The sequence below is a fragment of the Gavialis gangeticus genome, unplaced genomic scaffold (genome assembly GCF_001723915.1).
Source record: "Gavialis gangeticus isolate Ggan-Ray unplaced genomic scaffold, GavGan_comp1, whole genome shotgun sequence".
NCBI lineage: Eukaryota > Metazoa > Chordata > Crocodylia > Gavialidae > Gavialis > Gavialis gangeticus.
The window spans coordinates 30,923,036-30,941,982 of NW_017729028.1; the positions used below are offsets into that span (position 1 = coordinate 30,923,036).

General features: G+C 44.6%; 1 protein-coding gene across 12 annotated transcripts in view; it reads left to right on the plus strand.

The window, feature by feature from the left end:
- The window catches only part of HMBOX1 (homeobox containing 1), a 176,933-nt gene that overhangs the window by 145,916 nt on the left and 12,070 nt on the right, over positions 1-18,947 (plus strand). For all 12 annotated transcript variants that reach the window (XM_019520890.1, XM_019520887.1, XM_019520893.1 and 9 more), the window contains 2 exons: positions 16,210-16,292; positions 18,707-18,800. In XM_019520890.1, the coding sequence (XP_019376435.1) occupies positions 16,210-16,292; positions 18,707-18,800 (177 nt within the window). The remainder of the gene's footprint in view (positions 1-16,209; positions 16,293-18,706; positions 18,801-18,947) is intronic.

Sequence of the window (18,947 nt, forward strand, 5' to 3'; positions counted from 1 at the left end):
AATTGAAGACAAGCCTCTGATAATTAGGTTCCAGACCTGGAAAATTATAACACATTTATCAGTTTTCCATATATAAGATCAGATCATTGAGGGGGCTGTCTTAAATTCAGGGTTGTCTTAGATTCAGGTAAATGGTAATTAGCTCAGCACTGGAGCAGGTGACCTGGGGAGGTTTTGGGATTCCCATCACTGGACCTTTTCAAGAACAAGCAAGACAAACACCTGTCAGGTTCGGGCTAGGGCATAGCTGTCTGACTGTTGGCCCGTGGGCCACATGTAGCGTAGGGGGGTGGGGAACATAGTGTGGCAGTGGTGGAGGAGCTTTAGTATTATTTCCTAGTCATGTGTGTAGAAGGGGGCAAAGAAGGGCATCAGTAAAAGGTATTCCATAGTGTTCTTTTCACAGTTTAGATGCAGTGGCAAAGGCAGTTTTCGGTTGGAAAGTGGTGGTTGGGCTCAGGGTCACTGCTGCACGTTGTCACGAAATGCAAACTCAGTCATTTTGCACTTAGTAGACAGTATCATTCTTATTTTGCATTACATTGAGCCGTGTTCCATCTTAGACATGCATATTATGCAGGCTCCCTAATCTAATCAGCGATGAGCAAATCCCAGTTGTTTTAATCAGATTGCCCACAGTAAAATACAATACATACTAAAATTCCTGTCCAAACAACTCCTCAAGCAATGTTCTTTTAAAAGATTCAGCACCTCATGGCTATTTCTTGTCTGGGGGGAGGAGAGGTGCTTTTTGTAGCTTAATTTTCGATATTTATTTTTAATAAAAAGAAAAAAAAATCTGCTTGCAGCAAACTATGGATAAAACATCCTATCTACCAAGATCAAAACCATTGAAATTAGTTGGCAAAAGGAACCTTGATCTGCAGGCTTGATAGCAAGGCAATGTGATCTTATAATAACACTGTTTAAAATGTACACGCCTGGATGGTCCACCAGCTCTCACCAGTACGAAACCAGGCACACTGGTGCTCTTCCTTCCTACTGCTCCTGGTGAGACACGGGAAAGCTACAGTTTAGGATGAGATCTTAAAAATCAAACCCTCTCATGGGAACAGAGGAGATGCCATACCAGATGGATCAAACCTGTGCCTGTCTCTCTCATGCTGGCTAAGACCAGACGCGGGCCTGTCCAAATGGTGGCTCGTGGGCCAAGTGCAGCCTGCAAGTGGTTGCTAAATCATGGCCCACAGATGAGCACGTAGCCCCAGACACCTTGCAGGACCACCTGCACTCCCAGCTGTGTGGTGCTGCCCTGTGGTGCACCACGGCTGCTGGCAGCCCCTGCCACCAGACCCTCCCTCGCTCCTGGACCAGCCTCTTCTCCTGGCTGTGGAGCACCATGAAAGCCCGTGGCTACCCCACATGCCTCTGAGGCAGGGATCCACCATGGCCCGTGGTGGGGCAGGAGTTAGACCGCTCTGCTTTAGGGGAAGATGCTGCCTGTTACACTCACCAGTATTATCTCATTTCTTTGTGCTCCCTTGCCTGTATCCGTCTGCCATCTGTTGCCTCTTGTCTTGGACTCTGACTGGAAGCTCTCAGGGGCAGAGTCTGTCTTTGGATCTGTGTTTGAATAGAGCGGGATCCTGGTCCATGACCAGGACTCCTCGGCATGCAATTTGTACAGATAATAAATGACGATGATGATGATGTTGCAGTGCCTCTCCCTTTTGCTCGGAAACTCGCCCAGATGGAAAGCTGAGGTGATAATAGGGCTATGGATGGAAGCTAATATCCATTATCAATGTTTTTATCCTTGCCAGGGTAGCTGTGGGCTTTCTTTTTGTTCTAATTCTCTCCAGATCCTACTAAGGTCCTCAGAGTACTTTGCAAGGGCCATAGACTGATTCTATGTGGCATACAAAAAAAAAATCCTTTTATCCAGTTCAATGTAGAAGAGTTTTTAATTCTATTGGTAGTCTCTTTAGTTCTGTAGCTTGAGAGTAAATACAAAGAAATTTACACTTACCTTCTCTGGCTCATTCATGTGACAGGTTTCCATCAAGCCATCTTATTTATCTCCTTTCTAAACCAAATAATTTCACTCTGTCTTATCTCTCCTCAGATGGAAGGTCTTTCCATGCCTTTAATAACTTTCATTTATTGCTCTTCTCTGGACCTGTTCCGTTTCTCCTAGATTTTGATTGAGACCCAGGGTTGGTAAGTAGGGATCAGACCAGAATGGATTGCAGAATTCCAGGGGCAGATGTACTGTCTCTTTATTCTTCATCCTGACATCTGAATATTTCCAGCATAATTCTCTGGCCTTTCCTCTTAAAGCAGCCTAATGTTTGCTGACCACTACTGCACGCTGATTAAATGCACGCTTCCTTTGAATTGTCAATAGTGATAGCTAGGCCTTCCTCCTGGGTGTCTACCATTAAGTTAGGGCCACACAGTGCCAAGGAGTAGTTCAGAATTGCTACTCACTGTGTGCTTTCCCTTGCTTTTATCTACCTTGGGCAAATAGGAGAGAGGAAATTCAATCATTTGATTTGTGGGGTTTTTTTGTTAGCTCCTTCTCAAGTTCCCAGCAACCCTCTCTACTCTTATTTAATTTCCCCCTCCTTCACTCCACCTTTTTGAGATCCACACTGTTAATAATGAAATTAAGTAACTCTGGTTCTTTTAAACTATCTGCCTTTGGGACAAGGATTGGCATTTACTATATCTGTAAATATATAGGGGCCTCCACCTAGCAACATAAACAGTTTGTACTACTACTATTAATACAGTACTGAGCCTTGGTGTGCCGCACTTTTCACTTCCTTCCATGCTGAAAATTACCTCTCTGTTTACATCTTAGTCAGTTTTTAATCCATGACGGAATTTTACTTCCCTTCCTGCATCTACTTGGTTTCTTTAATTGCCCTTGTGAGGGACTGCATCAAAGTCCTGTCTGAAAGTCCAAATGAATTATATATATCAATTCTCTCTTATCCATTAGCAAGACTTCTAGGAGGCTGGGAAAGGCAGGATTTTCTTGCCTTCACAGGAGCTGTCCTAACTTGTCCCTAGCAGGCTGTTTTCAGTCTAGACATCGCATACCAAGGGTGTCAAACTCATCTGGCCCCACGGGATGCGCAGCATGTGTCCTGGAGCAGCTGGAGCAGGCAAGATTTGCAGCACACGTCCCATGCTGTGTGTGGGTCAGCTCCCAATCCAGGGACAGCACCGGAGCTGGGTAATGGGTCTTCACAATCCATCTCTTTGACGCCCCTGTCGCATACCTATTGCTGAATGATTAATCCAGTTAGTTTGAATCTGGCCTCGCGCTACTGGGATGGATTCCCTGGTTTCCACCCAGCACCACATTTGCAGATGGTACATCTGTGGCTACCTTACAGCACTATGGGATAGTAGTTGACTTTTTAGGCAGTCTGATCTCAATCAGGGATGCTGGATTCCCTTGCTTCTGTGAGCAGAAGGCTGAGAGATTAAGGCAGTGCACTTTTTTTTGTTACGATCTAGACAACAGCAAATGCAGGAGTTCAAAAAGCTGCCTTGGCTTGATTTTCACCCTTTGGCTTTTCCAAGCTGCCGAGCATCTCAGGAACGTACTTGTCAACTCTGACCTGCCAAACGGGGTCATTCAGCACCCAAGCTCACGAAGGAGGGATGTCTGCTTCCCACAGCAAGGCTGCCCCAGTCTGTACAGGACATTATTCTCAGGCCAGGTGCTGCTGAGGTGATTAAAAGAAGCCCTCTCTTACCTGACCTGGACTGAACTGTAAGGGAATTAGTCAAAAAAGTAGTGGCTTGTCACCTTTGGTTATGGAGCTGGATGTCAGCGACAGCAGTCGGGTTTGAACCAGTGCAACCCATCGCTTGTTTGCTTACTTGATTTCTCTCCTAGAAACTAGTTTTCCTGCTAACTGCCACTTTAACTAGTCCCTGACTAGGGCCCCGAGCCGACATCAGCCAGAAGAAATGCTCCATCATCTAGCCATGGACATAGGATATTTGTATAAGCTACAGCTGGACTTAATGCAAGTGACATTCCTGGTAGGATCTCTTTCAAGAGCGTTGCTCATGTGTTTAGGTAGGTGCTCTCAGGCCAGAGTGCTTCAAGTAGGGAAGTGAAAGAATGCGGCATTGAAGTACCATATGGGCTTCATCTGCAGAGGCCACCAGGGTTGCTTTGTTCCTTTTTATGTCTTATTCAGCTGCCGGATTAGCAAAGGGAACCTACTTCCTTGCCTGGCACCTGTGTAGCTCTTATAATGAATTTCCGGTAGCAAGCACGTTTTGCAGAGATGCCAGATACACACACAAGAAAAAGCAGACTCTGCTCCAAAGAGGTTATTTCTACGAAACAAAGAGGAAGAGAGTAGATACAGCAAAATGCTCCGATTGTGACTGGCCACACCATGGTTGTTTATGTGTAGGGAGAGACTTTCTTTCTGTCACAGTCTTCCACAGTCAAGGTTTCCCAGACAGTTTCCAGGGGCGGCCCCCCGTAGAGCACTTTACAGTACCTCAGCTTTGAGGTTACAAAGATATGGGTGTAGTGACTAGATCAGAATCTGAAAGGAAGGGTTGCAGCCTTCTCACCAGATGGGAGTTGGTGAAAAACACTCCTAGGCACTGCCACCACCTCCAGATCCAGGTTTAGCAGAAGATCTAGGGACCCCCTATGACTTTGACCCCAGATGACAAGAGGAGGCTGAACCCCATCAATGTCTGGTGTCCCAATCCCCCCTGAAGTCATGTGGTCTGCCCACGATTATCACTTCTGTCTTGTCTGGATTCAGTTTCAATGGATTTGCCCACGTCTAGTGCTCAACTGCAGCCAGGCACTGGGAATGGATTGGGACTTTGGTGCCAGGGTCAGAAAAGAAGGGAAGATAGAGCTGGATGCCACTAGCATGCTGATACCACCTTCTCCCAAATCTTTACAGTCGCACACAGCAGTCTTATACCCACACTGAACAGGAGGAGCAATAAAACGGAGCCCCAGGGGACCTACTAGAAAGGTCCTGAGGGGATGATGAGCACTTGCCTGTTGTTACTCTCTGGGACCTCCCTGCTAGGAAAGAGCACAAACAATGTGGAGCTGGTCTTTGAATATCCACCACGTCATGTAAACACTTGCTCAGCACCTCCTGGGAACTGTGCTGAAGGTCTAGCAAGATCAGCAGGGTACAATTTCCTCTGCTGATCTCTGGGCAAAGATCATCAACCAAGGCCAGTTCTGATTAGAAGATTTCTAGTTTCCAGCCATGTTTAATTCATGGCCAGTTGATATCCACTGTTTCTTTTGCCAAAATTGTCCTTCTGCTGAAACAGTGTTTTTGTTCTCCTTATGTTTGCCCCTCTCGTGTTTAGAAACTGCAAGCGTATCTTGCCTCAGTCATTGTTTTGATAGACCAGAAGAGTCCAGCCCTTTCTGGCTCCTCATAATATAAGCACTCCACTCCCTTGGTCAGCCAACTCTTTTTGGTCTTTGTTCCTGATCTAATTCATCTTTCTTGAATGAGGGGGACCAGACTTTCAGATGATGGTATAATGGCATTAACATTTCCCCGTCTCTAGTAAAAATACTTACCCTGCTACATCCTAGGATTCTGTTTGCATTTTTCATAGCCACAGCTCATTGTTGGCACATACCCATCTTGTGGTTAGCTGGGACACCCACCAAGTACACACCCTCTTGTGCTGTTCTAGTTTATAGGAGAAATATTTGTTAAAAGCATGACTTTGAACTTGGCCCTGTTGAATTGTATCTCTTTTCTGTTACACCAGTCTTCAAGGCTTCCCACTTCTTGCTAGATGATTATTCCAGTTCTCATAGAATCACAGAAGAGTATGCATGGAGAGGCCTCGGCGGGTTATCTTGTTTAGTCCAGCCCCATACTTCATAAACATTAGGACTGGAAGGGACCTCAAGGATCATCAAGTCCAGCCCCTGCCCCAGGGGCAGGAAGTCAGCTAGGGTTAAAGGACCCCAGCAAGACAAGCATCCAAGCGTTTCTTGAATAAGTCCAGAGTAGGTGTCTGCACCGCATCTGGCGGGAGTCTATTCCAGGTCTTGGGGGCTTGGACAGTAAAGAAGTACTTTAGACAGGATAACTCCTACCCAAGCTATCCTATACAGGTGTTTGTCCAACCTATTCTTAGAACTACACAAACTGCTTTATATTGACATTGCCTCCAAATTGTTATCAGCGGATTTCATTAATGCACTTTCTGCCCAGGTCATTAATGAAAATATTAATAAGATCAGTCTCAAGACCGATCCTGGAGGGATTCTGGTAACGATCTCCCTCCATCCCAGTAGTTCCCTGTTCCACGTTCCTCATGTTCTCTCCATTTTGGCCAGGTTCTTTATCTACCTTCTCATTCTTGTACTAATCCCTGTGTCCTCTTTCTTAACTAATAATTTCTCATGTGGCACCACATCAAATACTTTGCGGAGGTCCAGACAGATGAGATCTATTGCATTTCCCTTGGTTAAAAAAAAATCAATGGTCAACTGCTTAGTTTCTTGCTGGCAGCACGGCTAACAGCAGCAGGAGTTATGCATGCTACAGAGAAGAAGAGACCCGTCAAGAGTCAATTTTTGTTTTGTTGGATTAAGCATCAGATGTGGAAAGAGAACAAAGAAAGAGGAGGCCCTGAGCTGGGAGTGACAAGTGCCAGTGTCTTTTCATGGCTCTGCTGCTGATGTCCTGTAGGCACTTCTCTTAACCTCTGTATTTCTCTTTCTGAAAATTGGTCTAATAAAGCTTCCCTACCAGGCCAAGCATTGTGAAATGATGTTCGCTAAAGCTAGTCGGGAGCTTTCTGATCCTAAGATAGACTGTACCATAGAAGTGGAAAGCACAGGAGTTTTAATTAACTAAAATTACTACTTTCAGAGTCTCTGTAATGGTCTGTTTTTTGAGATGAGTGTCATTTTTATAGGTAAAAGAAATGGGAAGTTGAAATGATAAAATCATTTACTTCCTGTCCAGAGGGACAGCGATAGCTTTACCATACACGCTATGGAGAAACAAGTGCTGTTACCACTGACTTCAGGGTAGAGCTCCCTATAAATACTGGCAAAGCTATCTCTTATTCTCCAAATCCCTCTTTAACTTTCTTCTTTGCCATGAGGCCAACAAAAAAAACAAGTAACAGCAGGTAGGCTCTGGTTATCTGACTGTTGTGCTGGCCCACACAGCCTCATTGTATTCTCCCATCTCTCTGTTCCCATCCCATGTTTCTTGTCTTATACTTTGATAAACCTTTTAGGGCAGTAACCATCTTTATATGCTGCTGTGCAGAGTCAGCACAGGGGTGTCCTGGTCCAGGACTTGGCCTCCAAAGGACTCTGGTAATACAAATAATTGTATAACAGTACAGCCCAAAGTAGGAGAACACGTTGCATGCACGTGCTTTTGCTCCACTGCGGCACTCTCAAGAGCAAAGTTTGCGTGGTGTTGGCATGCCGTCCATCATCACCAGCCTGCAGACTTACCTTCTCAGGTATGACTTGTTTAAACCCTCCCAGCGCAGACCGCTTTTGGAAATTTCAGAGAGAAACACGGGGAAAGAGGCCAGGGACTCAGTAAGGATCACATGAGCATTGCCAGCTCTCGTGATTTTTTTAGCACAAGTCTCACCATGGCTGATACTTGTTTTTTAGATTTCTAGATCCCAGAGGTGTGGGTTTAGATGGGTGACATGTTCTGTAAAAGGTGTGCTCTAGGCCTTGTGGTTTCAAGAAGTAAACTTGGTGAATTCCTAGTAATTAAGAAACTAGAAAGCAAATAAAAACGAGTCTGGTGTTTTAATAATGGCAGGACTGGGGAGGGGCTGACTCATGATTTTTGAATGCATGCATGTGGCAGGAGTGCAGTCTCCTTGATTCAGCACTGAATTTAATGGCCACGCATAGTTCAGAAGCTGCCCTAGGCTAGGCTTGTGGGAAGATTCCCTGGCCAGCATCTGGCAGCACTGTTTTCAAGGAGAGGGAGTGAGGTTTCCATGGACAGCCGTAAGTAATTCATACTGGTTCAGATAAAGCCCTGAAAAACTGCATTTGCTTCTCTGAGAATGTACAATCTTTAATGACTGGCGTGATCTGGACCTCAGCTTTACCTTGCATTACATCTGTAGCATGGGCCCCTCAAGCACTTTTAAGCTCCTCAACATGAAGAGTGCTGCTACTGAATTGGCAGCACCACTGTCTGTAGCACCTAGAAGATCCTCAGAAGTCCCCTGTGTTAGAAGTCCCCTACCTTTACTTGGCTTAGCTCATGAGATCTAAGCAACCTACCATACAAGGCAGTTGAGCTACACGACTGTCCCAGTGTGGGAGTGGTTTATTAATACTTGCACAGAGTTTAATGTTTTGAATACATCCCTTATTTGGTAGGAGCCTACATAAAGGCTTTGTTTGGTAGCATATTAAGTTTTTGCAAATGAAGAAGTTGCAGAGGCGCTGATATGAAGCACATGCACTCATTCGCAGTTTTGAGATCTTGATTTAAGTCTTGCAAGTAAATAAAGCAATAAGACGCCATTATTCATGCTTCGGTACATTGTTAGGCTCAACTTTGAAGGCGTTGTATCATCACAGCAACTGGTTGTGAATTATTACAGAATAATTCACACGTTATCATGTCTTGATGCTATTTGCAAGCTTTAATTTTTTTCCTGACTTTTTTTTTTGTTAATGATTCTGTGCACAGACTGATTTTAGGAGCCTGCAATGCCATTAAACTTAAGGATGCGCTCATCAAATCATTTTTAGCCACTGTCTGATGTCGGCACTTTCAAGGTGCTCTAACCAGGAAGAATCTGTTTGTTTCAGATTTCATAAACCTGAATGCTTCTGTTGAAAAGATAACTTCAGTGTAACATCAAAAATATTCTAATCACCACACCCAATTACAAGGAAGAGGAAATCGCCACTTTAAAATTTAAATGTCTTAGCAAGAATAAAGAATAATTAACAACTACAAAGCATAGTTATCTTGACAGGCTGGTGTTGGTGATTAGGAAGGTAGATCACCTTTTGAAGATATGAGACTTTCAAGGCTATTGTAAATCGATCCAGTTTTTAAACAAGCACATTTCCGGATGATTTTAATAATGTGATAGACCTTTGCTGTGCTTGAAACTGCAGTCAGATTAGTGAGAAAATAAATGTAATGTGCCTTACATTAGCTTTGAAAGTCTTGCTTTCTCATGGTTTCCTATGGGAGGTATATTTTTTTCTCTCCTAATCCAAGGAAGCAAACTAAACCCTTGCTAGGAACATACCAGTGAAAATAGTTGCTTCTCCTGAAATCTGAACTCTCATTTGCAGTGGAAATTGTAAAACTTGAAGATTTAAAAAAAAATCTTAAGTTATTTCTTTCAATTCATGTATATTAAAGTATGTATGTAAAAATGCAGTGACTATTTACATAACTATGGTGCTCTGAATAAACAGCACCCATTTGAGCTAGCGGTTTCCATGGAAAGAGCAACAAGAATGATTCACATCTGGAAAACATGCCTTGTAGTTAGAGACTTAAGAAGCTCACTTAATTAGTTTATCCAAGAAAAGGTTAAGAGACTACTTGATCACAGTCTGCACATACCGACGTGAGTTAGAAATGTCTGAGAGTTGATGTTTCTTTAATCTAGCAGGAAAAGGCAAAAGATTGAATGGTTGAAAGCTAAAGCTAGACAAATTCAGACTAGAATAAGGTGCAGACTTTTATTACTGTGGGCAATTAGCCCTTAGAACAGGTTGTTCAGTGATAAGGTAGACTCTCCATCACAAAAAGTCTATAAATTAGCTAGATGCTTAGATACTAAAAAGAGAACAGTAGAAAGCCCTAATAAAGTTGTTACAACCAGGTTCAACATACTTTTCTCTACAGGGACTCTTACTAGGTTATGAGTACTTTGACTCTTGTTCTCGTTTGGGTAAAATCGTAGGAACCTAGATTCAAGTTTCCTGCATCTTCAGTTAGCTTTTAACAAAAGGCATGGTCTCTTCCAGTAGCTAAATAGTTTTGCCCCAATTTACACAGCTTGAGGAAAGGGAGGAATGATGGTTTTTGTTGTTAAAGCATTGGATCATGACTCGAGATCTAGGCTTGACTCTCTGCCGCAGATGTGTAGGACGTTGGACAAATTGTTTCAGTTGTCCCTGTCTCAGTTTCCCGTCTGTAAAAAGGAAATGATACTTCCCTGTGCTCCCTACCCTCTATGATAATGGGGGTTCATAGATAAGGAGGTGTGTAGACAGACAGAATGGGTAATACCTCTTCATTGACCTAATTTTGAATGGTATTAGTGGTATATTCTTGGTCACTACTTGCTGTAAAACAAACCAGTAATTATACATTTTGATGAAACTGTGTTTTGAATGTCACTTTTCTGACAACCTGTCTCATGCCTCGTGCCACACAGAGATAAGATTGCAGGCACTGATGACAGACAAACTCCATATTTTCATGTCAAAAGGATCAGAGAGATTTTCAGTGATTTGACAGCTTGAATAATAGTGCTGTTAAGAGCCATGAAGGCTGAAACCATGACCCCATGGCACTGTGCAGAACAGAGACATACCACATTGCTAAACATACTAACCAGAGCAATAAAGTAGGTAATTCAGTTCAAGTGGCTGGGGTAACTTTTACACCTATTTGAAAAACAGAGTACAGGGTGGTTTGTGCACAGATTAGGCATGGAGCTTAAATTAGTGAAAGTCTGGGGCTTAAAAATGTGACTCCCAAACTTTGAAAAAATACCTTGTGGCTGGAGGCTGGAGGGATGAGGAAGAAGTAAACTCAGCCTCTAGCCAGAGGGGCATTTAATGCTCGTAGAAAGTAGAAAGTTAGGGTTGGAGGGGACCTCAGGAGGTCACATCTAGTCCAACCCCCTGCTCAAAGCAGGATAATCCCCAACTAGATGATCCCAGCCAAAGCTGTCTAGCCGGGTCTTGAAAACCTCCAAGGATGGAGACTCTATCACCTCTCTCATTGGTAGCAGCCGTCTGGGATCTGGTGTTCAGGATCCTCACTTGCTTGAATGGCACGTAGGTCTAACAGACAGCCGCAACAGCGGTGAGAACTCCGGAGACGGATGTACGATTGCATGGCCCAAACTCATCCTGGGCAGGTAGAGATGAATTGAGAAAATGTCTTGGTGTCCTGAGCACTGAACTCATAACGCAGCACCCCGTCACTGAGCTGCTCGGCAGTGGTAGTACTGCCGTCAGCACCCCAGGCCCCTCTCCCAGCCTCGCTGGGAGTGCGCTACAGCTGCCAGGCTTCCCCTGCTCCGGAGCCCAGGCTGCTTCCAACCCTAATCTCACCGGCCATTGCAAAACTGCCTGTGAAGCACCAAAAATACCTGCTGCAAATGACTGGGTTCGGACCTGAACAAGAGGCTGAGGGCATTGGCTAGAGCATGTGAGATTTGAGCCCGGAAAACTAATCTCTGCAGCTGAGTGAACAAAAAAGGAAGAATGGCCACTGTTCGTGGAAGTCAAACAGGGGCACCTTGGTACAGAGGTGGAGATATGTAAACTTACATTACAGAGCCATGGACTGAGATGAATTCTCTCGCTGTCATTGTCCTAAGCACATTATCCCTGAAAGAGAGGCTTTTTCTGAATCTGCAATTTTTCTAAGCTTCAGCGTTATTGAAATGAAACTGCTTCAAGGATATCTCCATTCTTTACCATCTTATGGATTCTCATCTCCTGTAAATTATTTGGCCACTTTTCATTTTAATCCTTTACTGTCATCCTCTACAAAAGAGATCGTTTGGTTGCTTCGCTGAAGGTGTTCGATGATCACTTAGCTGACAGCTGCCCTTTGTCTAGAAAGCAGAGTGCCTTTGGGGTTTTACTTGCGCCTGCTGCATCACTATTTTCATTCTTTCATCCAAGTTTTTGCTTCAGCATTTTCCCCCGTAGGAAACTTCCCATTTTGCAGATGGAAGGTGGCCTGGTGATTTTAGCTGTGAATCACAACTTGGGACTTCTCCGTTCTACTCCCAACTCTAGAAAAGCATTTACTCTTTTGGCGAGAATGAGGTACGGGAAACTGGGGGCTTCTGGGTTGTGCTCCTGCCTGTGAAAAGGAGCATGGGATAGTGGTTACAGTGGGGGCTTCCTCCGTTGTCGCCAGCTCTGCCATCAACTGCAGACAAGTTGCTTAACATCTTCGTCTCAGTTTCCTCATCTTTGCAATGCACTGGATACTATTGACTTGCCTCACAGAGATCTTAGGAAGCTTTTTGGTTGTGTGGTTTTGTATTCTGCTACTATTTACAGGCCTAAACTGAAATTAGGATTTGTGGGGGCGCATGCATCCTGTAGGCACGCAGTACATGTAAGGCGCTTTGAGATCTTTGGGTGGAAAGTGTTGTAATAAATAATGCAAGTTGTTCGAGTGAAGGCGGTGGGAGTGGCATTTATATTTAAGGCCTTCAGCTTTTGTGTTGTTTCTTTGAGCCAGGTTTGCACTGAAAAATGTCAATTCAGCAACATATGCTTTGCAAACGAGGGTTGGTTTTAACAGGTCTGCAATTGGAAAAAAAATTAGTTTTTCAAATTGAACTGACTTTTACTTAAAAGGTATGGTCAGTTTAAACTAAAAACAAAAGCTAAACTGATCAGAAAGGGCTTGGAAAGTACGTCACCCAAGGAGAAGGCTGAAGGGGCTGAGCACATTCAGCTTGCAGAAGAGGCGCTTAAGAGGGGACATGCTAGCAGTCTTCAAATACGTGAAGGGCTGCCATAAAGAAGAGGGAAAGCACCTTTTATCTCTTGCTGCGGAGAGGAGGACATGGACCAGTGGCTTGAAGTTGCAGCATATTAGGTTTAGATTGGATCCCAGGAAACGCTTCTTCATTGTTAAGGCAGCGAGGCAGTGGGATAGACGCCAAGGGAAGTTGTGGATCCTCCATCACTGGAGGTGTTCACGAAGATGGTGGACAGCCACTGGTTGGGGCTGATCTAGGTATAGCGATGCCTATGGGACTGGCATCCCTACCCCCTTGCTGCTGCATGTGTCGGGAGGAGGGGGGTGTTAAGCTTCATCGGGGTGCTGGGTCTTGGCTGGGCTGTGCCAGGACTTCAAGACCCTCTGCTCAGGGTCAAACTGTTGCTACATTTGGTGTCAGGAGGGAATTTTACCCCCTGATCAACAGCCTTTCCAGAAGCAGGGTATTGGCTGTCATGATCCCTCTGCTTTACTTATGGCAGGTTAGGGTGTGCCGTCTTGTTGTGTGAGGGCTGTCGGTAGTTTGACTAAGGTTAGACTATGGGTTTGTATAGGATGATTTGGATAGGGATGATCCTGCCTCAGGCAGGGGTTTGGACTAGATGATATACAGAGGTCCTGTCCAGCCCTACTTCTCTATGATTCAAATAAAAAGCTTTCAAAATTATCATAGTATCATGGGAAAGTAGGCCTGGAAGGTCTAGTCCAGCTCCCTCCTCAAGGCAAGATCATCCCAGCCAAAGGGATGCTTGTGAAAATTTCAGGGGGTGGCGATCCTACAGCTTCCCTAGGCAGCCTGTCCCAGTGCTTGACTCCCCTCGCTGTCAGAAAGTTCCTCCTAATTGCCAACCCAAATTTCATCTGCTACAATTTGAGACCATTGCCCCTCGTCCCGTCCCCTGTAGCCACAGGAAATAGTCTCTGTCCATCCTCTCTGTAATCACCCTTCAGGTATTTGAAGACTGTTATATCAAATCCCCCCTTAGTCTTCTCTTCTCCAGACTGAATAACCCTAATTCTTTCAACCCTTCCTCATAAGTCTCGTTTCCCAGGCGTCTGATCATTTTTGTCATTCTCTGCTGGATTCTTTCCAGGCCATCCACACCTCCAAGCAAAACGTGTTTATTTGACCCACATCACATTTCGGTTTGTGAAGATTTTCCCAATTTTGACTTTTTAGCCCAAAGTGGGAGGAGACAAAATACGGAGATCATGAAAACTCTCCCAAGACAGGAAGATGGTTCCCTGCTTCACCCTTAGTGACATCTCTTTTCATCATGCTGTTGTGAAAATGGTTAGCCCAATCAAAGCAGTTTGCTTTTGGCCGTCGCAGAGAACCGTAAGACCGAACCTGAGCTCTCTTATTGTTAACAAGCATTGTTCCTTTTCCAGAGCACTTGAGCCAGCAAGTGCATACGCCGATCTGCAGCTTGTTAATAGTGCACTCAGCCTGGCATTTAGCTGTATGCTGAATGGAGAGCTCACTAATAGCTTCTGCCTTGTCTTTTCTTCATTAATTTGTCTTGCCATTCCTCACATCACAGTGAGGATGTGGCTGTTCAGATGGGGAGGTTTTTGTGCATTGCTATGTCTCCTTTTGTGCGAATTTCTTCAGTAGGCATTGTCTACCAGACACACGACTGTCACTTGTGCAAGGCCCATAATGGAGAATGACATCAGGCTTTCACCTTGTGATTTGAGTACATTTCGATTTTAAACCTCTCTGGTTTTGTCATTTTCTGGGCTTTGTTTTGTGTTATTTTAGATGTCTGGCAAGTGTCTATTAACAAAATAGATGATGCTCACAAAGGGACGTCATGACAGCATGTAGCCCAGCCCAGCCTGTGACCAGACAGGGTCTCCTTGGTGCCACGATGATGCACATAATAAATAATACAGGATTTTTCTCCAGCATTGTCTCTCCTCTCATCTAATTTGCCACGTTTGAAATGTGAGTTCAAATGTGGCTGTCTTCGACGTGGGTGTCTTCCTATTTTGTTGGGGAGAGATGAGCCCCAGAGAGGTGAAGAGCTGAGATCAGGATTACAAGTGCCCTCTGCTTCCCTGTTCTTCCGTTTCAAAAAAAGGCTTGGTGCAAAATGCAGTCTTTCAAACAGGACTTTTCAAGGTAAGGTAAGGTAATACACAATTTGATTTGATCCCACTATCCGTGGGAGGGTGTATTACAAAGGATGGGAATAATGTCCATCTCAGGCCTGGGAATACTGCTGGAAAAAGTCCACGTGGCCTTTGCTTCTACTTCTGAGAATTCCCTCTCGGCTGATGGCAGAATCGGATCCTGCACGGTGCTGAGCAGCTGCGGTTTCCATTCAAGTCAGTGGGGCAAGGTCCGTTTCTTTTGCTTGCGGTACCCAGACCAGCAATACAAAGATTCCAGCCCACCCTTGAAAAAAGGCAATTTCAGTGGTTACAGTTGCTCGGTAAGGAAGCAGATCAAATGGAGGCATATTAACATTGCTTCTAGCTGTGCTAATGAGCAATTTCTCTTCGTCAATGAATAGCAGCCTAGAAACAAGATTCCAGTTGTGGTTATAGCTGTAACTACAAATAAGAGGATGAATAGAGAGAGGCATGAAATAGAGCAAAAGAAAATTCAGGCTGGACACTTCAGAAAACGCACTTACAATACGGTTGATTTAACAATGGAATTATCTCCCAAGTGAAGTAGTGGGGACTGTGTTAACTGCAGTTATTCAAAGGTAGATTGGACAAAAAATACCAAAGGGAACAAAACCATGCTTTTAGCCGCAAGATGACCTAATCGGCACTGGCCGTTTCTTGTGATTATAGCACTTTTTATCCTGAGCTGAGTGATCCTTCAGGAAAAATATGACCCTAGTAGAATTAAGAGAAATAATTACATTAAGTTTTAACTGGGGGAGTCTCACAAATCTGTTGTGTTTTGTATATACAGTTGTTCTGGCTTGTGTTCATATCATCACGGCATCATTTCTACCTAGTTTACTGCTCAGATTGGAAGATCTTGGTGTCAGTTTGGGGTGTGAAAAAAAGAGGAAGAAACCCTTCATTCCTTACAGATCAAAATCAGTACTGGGCAGCTGATGCAGTCTCAGAGTACTGACTGAGATAGGGATTTTACATAAGAAAACAGTATGTTATCTGTTCACAAACAGGGCAGGGCCTGGGCACAAACTTTGGCATTTCCCAACACGAGGATGGGATGCTGTATCTGTACTTTCTTGTATGTGCTAACTTGCTCAAGGGGATGCATAGGAAGCATTGCAAGGTGTTATTTACTTATTTGAGGCAGGTAACTGGAAATTTTTAAAGGGGAACTACACATGTGCATAAAAGCAGAAACTTTTTAACATGAATGTCTGCATTGTCCCTTCAAGGATGACACATACACTAGCCATGGACCCATTTTAGTGGAGCTGTTTTGATGACTTCATGCTTTGATTTCTGAAAAACATTTTTTTTCCTGCAGTTACTTCAATGAGAATCAATATCCCGATGAGGCAAAGAGAGAAGAAATTGCAAACGCCTGTAATGCAGTTATACAAAAGCCAGGTAAGGAGTTGATCATGGTGTCCTTTTCAAAGGAGTCTGCAATTAGATTTCAGCATCTCCTGTTAAATTCATCAAATCTCATTTTATGGCTTTTACTAACAATTTAGTGCTCTCAACTAGTAGTAAGTTTTTCGTAGAGCATTTTATGGCTCGTGTCATTCAAGCGGCCATACTTGGATCATCACGAAGGCTACTGGAGTTTTCAAACCCACGTGCCTATGTCTGAGAGTTAAATTTGTACCGGTTTGCAATGCTGAGGTAGGTGAGAGGTACTACATCAAAACAGATGTAGATCGTCTGTCATAAAAAAAAGAACAAACTTTAATAATTTTCATTATTTTAATTTTTTCTAATGACTTTTTATTTTAAAAAAATGCATTTATGCATGAGGCAAAAGTAGGTGTGTATTGATTCTTTTTCAGAGATGGAGACATTTAGATGGTAGACAGTAACACCAGTTTTTAATGATGCTGATATAATCTCTTGGGCTGCGTCTAGACGTGCGCAGACATTTGGTTCCCCAGGGACCACCTTGTGCTGCAGCTACTTGTCCCTGGGAATACCTGTGCCAGGTGCACTTTGGCACACAGCAAGATATCCTGGGAATGGTAGGGGAGGCTGGGGCCAGCACTGGGCTGGCCCCAGCAGCCTTACCTGGAGTCCTGGGGGGCCTCCGTGGCTGCTTAGCAGCTGTGATTCTACTGTGCGGAGCCTGGCTGACAGCCGCAGCATGGCTCTGGGCAGCCCAGCTCCACTTTTGGGTGGTGCACACTGCCCCTGCATGAGCTGCTCCACTTTTTCTTTCCATGGGATATTCTGGGGTAAAAAAAACCACGCTTCATACTGCACCATTGCAGCGCAAACAACTGAACATGCTGTATGTGGCACTTCAGACGTGTCTGCAGTGCCACATACTGCATGGTTACGCTTGTCTGGACATGGCTTTAGAGTGCAAGTGTTATGTCTGCATGTACCTATTGAACCAAGCCATTGTAACCTTCATCTTGTTGAATTTGTGTTGCTGTTACAGTGATTTGAGTCACTTATAGCTCCACACTCCTTTAGGGACACAGCAGCTGCGTTATAACAGTTCACACACTTTCCCAGTGTCAGCTTCTGCTCACCTTTCAGAGCAGTTGAAAGTTACCTTTGTTCACAGCCAGAGTAGAAGTGGTCATGACTTGGTTAAGAGGGAATGTCCCTGGCAGAGTAGGAACCCCAGGTCTCAGTTAAACTGGGGAACCTCATTTCCCCGCTCCCACACCCAACACATCATTGAAAATCCTTGCTCCTATAAAGGAAGAAAAGAGCGATCAGATCTGGCAGTGGAGCTTGGGTGTCTGGTGGGGTGGAAGGGCACAGGCTTGTGGGCCCGCTGGGTTTTGCTTACTTTAAATCAAGTGCAGGCAACCCGGAGCAGGGAGCACAGTGGCAGATAGGGCAGGGAGCAGAAAGGAGAGCAGCAGATCAGGCAGGGAGCACAGGGCAACAGCTTGTTCTAGTGCAGGGACTGTCCAACTTCTAAGTGGCAAGAGGTATGCACCCCCCTATGACGATCATGCATCGGGAGCGCGCAACTTCGACCAGTTCCCTACTGAATTCCTGATCTAGTTCTTCCTCTTGGTGGGGAGCTCTATTGTAGACTCCTACAAGTAAGTCACCCTCCCCATTTTCATCTTGTATCTTGACCCAGAGGGTCTCAAGGCACCCTTCCTGGTTTGGAAACTCAATCTGCAGGGAGGTGAATTGATCCTCGACATAGAGATCAGTTCTTAAAAACTCCCAAGGATGGAGTTGCCACAGCCTCTCTTGCCATCCTGTTTCAATGTTTACTTACTGTCAGAGTGAGACGGTTCTTCTTAATAGCCAATAGGTGTGATTTAAGGTGATTGCTACTTGTCCTTTCCCCCAGGGCCACAGAGAATAGTCTGTCACCAGCCTCTGTCCTTCAGGTATTTGAAGATTGTGATCAAGCCCCCCTCCCAGCCTTTTCTCTTCCAGACTAATCTCAGTGCTACCCGAAAGTGCGCAGTCCGGCAAAGCCGGGACCTGAATCCCTATGTCTGGGATCCTCAGTTGTGTGCCTCAGCTGGAGGAGAGACTTCTTTCAGCCACATCTTAGCATCATCCAGTTGACTGCAGCTGCCAGAGGAGCCTTGCATTGCAGACAAAAAGGGGCTTCCTTTGCCAGTGGCTTGCATTCCTCACCATAGCCTCTGGGCACAGAACTTGGACCCACCATTTTTTGTGACCCATTGTCATGCACTCCTCCCATTTATCATCACAGCACACTCAAGCTTTCAAGGATTATCAGTCACAGGGATGCGTTGAATGCGTATACACGTGTCAAGTGCTGTACATAGCTGTGAACCCTTATGAGCAATAATTGTGTGTTTTCGTGCCTTTATTCACAGGCAAAAAGTTGTCAGATCTGGAACGAGTTACCTCCCTCAAAGTGTACAACTGGTTTGCCAACCGAAGAAAGGAAATCAAGAGAAGAGCCAATATTTATAGGGAGAAGATAATGAAGACAAGGGTGACAACCAAGATCAGGTTGGCAACTGAAATCAAGGACAATAAGAAGTCCTTCTTTATGTATATAGGGAGAAGGAGGAAGACCAATTGGGGCCCTTGCAGAATGTGACAGGACAGCTG